The 6,432-nt window shown below is 55.8% G+C and overlaps 1 protein-coding gene across 3 annotated transcripts in view; it reads right to left on the bottom strand.

The window, feature by feature from the left end:
• The window catches only part of Ranbp2 (RAN binding protein 2), a 67,312-nt gene extending 67,088 nt beyond the window's left edge, over positions 1 to 224 (bottom strand). For all 3 annotated transcript variants that reach the window (XM_005400808.2, XM_005400809.2, XM_005400811.2), the window contains exon 1: positions 35 to 224. In XM_005400808.2, the coding sequence (XP_005400865.1) occupies positions 35 to 106 (72 nt within the window). In that variant the 5' untranslated portion in view covers positions 107 to 224. The remainder of the gene's footprint in view (positions 1 to 34) is intronic.
• Between the last annotated feature and the right edge of the window lie 6,208 nt (positions 225 to 6,432).

The raw sequence follows: 6,432 nt of genomic DNA, 5'->3' as shown, positions 1-6,432 counted from the left end.
GCCGCGACGCCGGGCAGGCCGCGTGCGGGCTCACCTCGCGCGGCGACGGCGCGGACTCCAGCACCGAGGCGATGTACCGGTCCACGTCCTCCTTGCTGCGCCGCATCGCGCCGCCGGGACCCGGGCGCCAACGCCGGGGCCCGCACCTTTAGCGACTCCAGGAGCTGCGCGCCCGACACCGGTGACGCAGCGCCGCAGCCGGGGAAGACGTCGGACGTCGTGCGTCGTGCGTCGCGCGTGGTGCGTCAGCAGTGTGCGCCGCTCCGCCCCTCGCCGGCCGCGCGCTTTTCCTCCTGTGGCGCGCGGGACTCCTGTGGCCTGCGGGGCTCGCGGCTCGGGCGTTCGCGCCGGGAGGGGCCTGCAGGCGTCCAGGCTGAGCACGCTGCGGAGCGCCTTCCTAGACGCGGCTGGCCGGGGCCACTGCGCCGCGAGCGGAGAGGCTGAGAGGCGCGGTCAGAAGGCGGGCGCGGGCCGTGCACGCGCGTGTGTACCTGCACGTGCCTACGCGTGCGTGTGTCAGTAGCAGCTAGCGGCGGAGCAACGTACCAGGGTAGTAACGGTGCTCGTCTTAAGATTGGGTCCTAAGTGTTTTCCAAGTCTTCAAAAATGTTTACTTTGGAATTTAAAGAGTCTTAGTGTAAAACAAGGTTTATAGAACGTTTCAGTGGTAGCGACGATTCAGACTTTAAAAGGTCACGTTTGTGCATGCAGCAGTGTTGTGTGAATTTACCAGAGAAAATCAAAGCAGGATCTGCACGAGAGGAGACGGAGGGACCAGAGAGCAGCGCTGACAGTACAGCTTGGCAAGCAGATGAGCTCGTCAGGTTCCTTCGGGGGAGCAGAGCAGGCTTGTGGGCTGTGGCGCTACCGAAGGCCCCGGGCCCCCTGTGCCAGGCTGCTGCTTTTATGGAACGCTGATGACAACAGTGAAAGCAAGAAAGGTCTTCGGGAAAAGCGAGTACTCCGCGCCCATCCCATCCCTACTGGGGAAGCGCCCCCGCCCCAGGAAGCGCCGGCCAGCTGCGTGGTGGTGACCGTGGGCAGCAGCCTCCGCACCTGACAGGGCCCGCTGGACGGCTAAATGGGGCCTCTGCAGAATGCGGCCACCCGGCCGGCACTGGGAGAGCGGTTCGCGCTGCGCTGCGCTCTGCCTCGCACCTGAAGTCTTTCGGCCCCTTTCCCGCAGTGTTCCCTGAGCCTTGGAAGGGATTCGGTCTCTGAGGGCGGGCAGTGGCTTCTGCCGCAGCACCGATGCCCACTCCTAAACCGACACCAGTGCCAGTCAAGAGTCCTTGTCCCCAGTTAAGTGTGCACAGATCAGGGTTCATTTATGTTTTCTCCCATCTGAGTTGTGAGGTCCCCATAAAGTTATTCTAGTTTTGGGGGTATAAGGGCAGCACCGGGGATATGCCCATTTAACTGGAGAGGGTAAGTTCGCTTCATATCAGTAATTGGACCTGTTGGTTGCCGCTGTGGTCACTGCCCAGTACAAGAAGCGTCCCTAGTGGGCCGGGGATATAGCTCAGTGGCATAAGCGCCTGCCTGGCGAGTGCAAGCTCATGAGTTTGATCCCTGGTACCACAAAAAAAAAAAAAAAAAAAAAAAAAAAAGCGTCCCTAGGCCATGGCTGGCACAGCAGTAATGGGTAGGCACAGGCATAAGTGTTCAGACGGCAGCTTCTCTGGGGCATCATAACCATCAGAATAACAGCAGTGGCTTTCAAAGCCACCCGGGCCTACCACTTCCCTGGCTGCAGGTCTTTGTCCTGGCTTGCAGAACAAATGTGGCTTCCCTTCCTTGGAGCAGGCAAAAAGTCCAGTGGGAAAGTGGATGGTTGCTTCTAAACCAGATGTGCCACTTTTACAGTCTGATTTTGTGTCACCCCAGACAGGGCTTGGCGCACTGGATGTGCTGTTTACTGTCCTGTTATGGTTTGTGTCTGTGTGTCCCCCCAATGCCTCATGCGGACATGGGGCAGGCTTTTAGAGTTTGAATATGGGTGTGAGAGCTGCAACCGCCCTGGAGTGGATAGTTTGCATATGTAAGGGACAGGAAAAGGGTGCTTGAGGCGATTCCTCCCCCATTCCTCCCTGGTGTGTGTGCGCACGGCTCAGCTGTGTGCTGCCGCAGTGAGATGCAGTGAGATGCAGCTCTCCGCAATGTGCCACTCTGCCTTATAATCCTGCCAAGTACGGATTAAAACTTCCACGAACTGTAAGCGAAATAAACCTTTCCTTCCTTAATTTTGGACATCAGGTATTTTGTCCCAGCAGCGAGAAAAAAGTAACCAAGACATGTCACTAAAGCAGATCCAGTGCTGGATTCTACCTGCAGCAGGGCTTTACTTAGGGCCAGGGTTGCTTCTGTGCTGTGTACCTGGCTTCTACCTGTTCCATGATTGCAACCAGAGCCTCACTGCGACTGTCTGCTCAGGTTGTTTCTGCCCTGGCTCTCAGTTCTAACCCTCAAGACGTGGTAACTACTGCAATGAAAGGGCAACGAGTGTAAAGGCCCCATTAGTATTTTATGTTGCTCAATAGCCTCTGGACAGGAGGCTAAAGCAGATGATCACTGCGAGTTTGAGGCCAGACTGGACTACATAGCAAGACCCTGCCCCCCACTCCTGAAAAAAAGAAAGAGAAAAGGCCCGTTGAGTTCTGTCCCATCCCGTGTGGTTCCCCTGTGGCAGGACAGAGGGCAGGCAATTTGAGCATGGCAGGGCATGAAAATGCACTTCCCCCAGGAGTCCTCAGAGCCCCTGCAACTGCTCTGTGTTCACGGGTGCAGACTCGGGCATGGTGCACATCCCACCCAGGCAGAAGACGCCCAAACCTTCACCCGTGTGCCAGGCCCTGTACCTCTGTGGCTTGAATTTTCATCCCCACTCCTTCGGGTGTCCTTGAATGTTCTCCAGATGTTTTCTAACTCTGAAAGACGCCCAGAGGTTAGGATGATGCTATCTACAGTGTAAAACAAGAACAGTTTTGTAGTGGGTTGGCAGGAAACAAGTTGAGGTCCCAGGCCACCATCCCGTGGCAAACGGTGGCACTGACGCCCCAGGGCAAGACTGCATCGGCTGAAGACAGCCTGGTTCCTTAAGCACCCAGTAGTAATAAAAGTAGGGTTTCACCTTGAGGAAAGGACAAACTCCTTCTTAACCCGCCGTCTCTCCCCCACCGTCCTTCACTGCCCTCGGAGTCATCCAACTGTATACACCCAATGAACAGAGGCTGGCTTGGAGTGTCTCGGTCCCTGCCCATCCGGAGGCACTTACCTCCCAGCCCCCCGTCATGCATCACTAAATTTGTCTCTTTCATTTCGTCCTTTCGCCGAACCCCTCATACAGGCAGCTGAGGATCTTGACCAGGTCCCGATATATGACGCCTGAACAGTCAGGAGGGCACTGTTGGACAAGGGCATGGATCAGGGGTAGCACTGTATTCACCATGATCCACAGTCATTTTCCATGAGCCGTTGGCTTCCTCACTGGTCACACCTGACTGTGAGGGGACTGTGTGCTGAGCAGACACATTCCCGTGCCCCCGTGTGGTCTGTGCTGTTGGCTGTTAACCACGCCGCACCGGCAGACAGCTGCTCTGGCTCCCAGCCTGCTCCGCTGCCCTCCGCAGCCTTTCCTGTCCACATCAGGTGCTGCTCCCTGATGGGTGCGGGGTGTATCTCAGCAACACACCCAGCCCTACCCTGAGCGCAGAGCTCCGTCTCTACCAGTGAATATCTGAAGTTGGGGTTTTCCAAGGACAGATCCAGCTCAGGCTTATTCAGGACAAACCTATGATTTTGCCAGAATTCTTTGTGATTGTCATCAGCAGGAACTTATGTGTAAGACCACTTCCTTCCAACCTCCTGGTTCTAGTTACTGTCTGGTAGGGCTGACACAAGTGACTCTGTCATGATACTCACGACTCTCGTGTGTTCTGTATAGTCCCCTCTTGCCCTTGTGAGAGTTTCTCTGAAGAAGCTCTGGTCATTGTTCCCACTGCCCCTCCTCGCCAGAATGCTGTTCCAGTTGCTGGTCTTGTCTGCCTCCACGTTGGCAGGGAGGGTTTGGCGATGGAGAGCCGGGGCCAGAGCCCCTGTAGCCACATTTGAGCAAGGAGGAGGTTTGGAAGAAATAGCTCTTCGGCCTGACCAAACCAACAAGAGCAAAAACTTGGAACCACCAAACAAAAATTTCTTTTCATAAGCCTCATCCTCCACAAAACTTCCTTTTTTTTGTCCTTTTGAGACAGGGTCTCGCTATGCAGTTCAGGCTGGCCTTGAGCTCACTTTGTAGCCCAGGCTGGCCTCAAACTCACAACAATTCTCCTGCCTCAGCCTCCCGAGTGCTGGGATTACGGGAAGGGGCCACCACGCCCGGCCACCCATAACTTTTTGTACAACTCCTTCCTACTTGCTGGACTCTTCTGTAACAAGCCCTATACCAGCATGGATTTTAAAATGATCCTGGTACATCCTTGGTCTGAGTTAACTCACAGATGTTTACATTCCAATTAGGACTGGCTGGGCAACAATCCCAGGTAATCTTAAATAGCAAAAGTATCTTAGTACAGCAGAAAGAAGAGCAAGTTGGAAAAAAAAAAAAAAAAGCAAGTTGAACCCTGCGATTGCAGCTTAAGAACTATCCCAATGCTGTTCTCAAGGAATGTTGCAGGCATCCAAGTCAACTACACAAAACTAGCAACTCACACCGGAATCCGAAAGTACACTGACCCCGTGGGCTTTTGTTGATCCTGGAAGGCTGCTTCCCTCCGTTGGCACTGGAGGCAGAAGTTGGCCTCGGCCTCGCTGCCCACTGGGCCCAGAGCAGCTGTGCGTGGCGCCCCACTGACACCCAGCTGTGCCCGCTCCCTGTCCCCTCGCAGCTCAGTGTGGCTCCTTCCTGGAGCGCAGTCTGGAGGCCCCGACCTTCCAATTCTCCCCTCTCCTGGAGTGTTTTCCCAGCACTGGCTCCCTCCCGGAGTCTTCCGCACTTACTGGGTGGAGAGGTGGGGCTTGTCTCCCCGCTGCTGCTCTGAGGAGGGGCTGCCCCTGGCTGCCGTGGTCTTACACAGCGCTTTTTTTCTATTAAATTGTATTGTTCATTAACAAATGACATTGCTTCCACCAGTCCTTTGGTGCTTCCAAGGCACCCCATACTCACATGGAGGTTCGCAGACACCCATAGACTCCCCCTCCTGCAAAGGAGGCAGATGGCCATCACAAGCTTTCCTCCTGGGCAGACACCTCCGCCTGCCACAGCGGGGCCACAGCACAGTGCGGCAGCCGTCCTGCTCCCTGCCCCACGGGACTGCTTTCAGAGCTGCAGGACGCTCTCGCGTTTGGGGAGCCCCCTTCTCACGCGCAGGACTATGCTCCCCTAGGAGCTGTGTCTCCCACTCCACACAGAGGACGGTGACCCTGGGGCCTCCCGGGCGCCGCTCCCCGACTCGTCTTTGGGTTTGTCGGGTCTCTGCAGGCGCCAGAAGTTGTGTGCATCTCCTGAGACTCAGGAGAAGCTTCCGCCTCCAACAGGGAGGAGAGTGGCGGGGACATCGCGGCTCCAGAGTAACTGAGCTTAAGGCAGCAGTGATGACTCGCAAGCTGCAGCACCACCGAAGGCCCCTAGCCTCCTGCGCTAGGCGAGTGGGGATGAAAACAGCAGACACAGACAGGTCCTCGGGAAGCGTGCGCGGCCCACCCCCACCATGCGCACCAGGAGACCCCGGACTCAGCTGCGCCGCCCAGCCGCGGGGGAGGACCTTGTGCTGCAGCCTCGCTCGCAGCTCAGCACCTGCCGGATGCGGGTCCTTTGCCTAGGGTTCAGAAGACAATGCATACAAGGAGGGTCTTAGTTACGTGGGAAAAAAATCAAGTAAAATGTTGATCTTTTTGACTGGAAAGAGAGGATGTGATGGCTATAAGTTTCATTCATTTTGTTTTTTCTTTTTTTTTTTTCCGGTACCGGGGATCAAACTCACGACCTTGCCGGGCAGGCACTGTGCCGCTGAGCTAAATCTCCAGCCCCTCATTTTGCTTTTTCTATATCTTCAAATTGTCTACAGTGAACAAGCATTGCCTTTATAGTTTTTATTTTTATGAGATGGGGTCTGGCTGTGCATTTCAGGTTGGCCTTTAACTCACTGTGCAGCCCAGGCTGGCCTCCCACTCGGGACTCCCACGCCTCAGCCTCCTGAATGCTGGGATTGCAGGTATGCGCCACCGCGGCGCCCAGCATTGCCCTTACAAAGAAGGAAAAACAGGGTTCTTGTTGTTTTATTTCAGTCACAGTGGATGTGAGTAAAGAGGAAAAACTTTGAGTGTAACCGAAGCGACAGAACTAACGTTCAGCCGGAGTCTGGCTGGGGACAAGCCCTGGCGCTTGGTCTGCACCCCCCGCGCGGCCCTTCGGACGGCCCCGTGCGGCGGCGCGGG

This window comes from Chinchilla lanigera, unplaced genomic scaffold, assembly GCF_000276665.1.
Source record: "Chinchilla lanigera isolate Chin_1 unplaced genomic scaffold, ChiLan1.0 scaffold00069, whole genome shotgun sequence".
NCBI lineage: Eukaryota > Metazoa > Chordata > Mammalia > Rodentia > Chinchillidae > Chinchilla > Chinchilla lanigera.
Note: the sequence above shows the minus strand (reverse complement) of the source record. Positions and strands in the feature narration are given on the sequence as shown.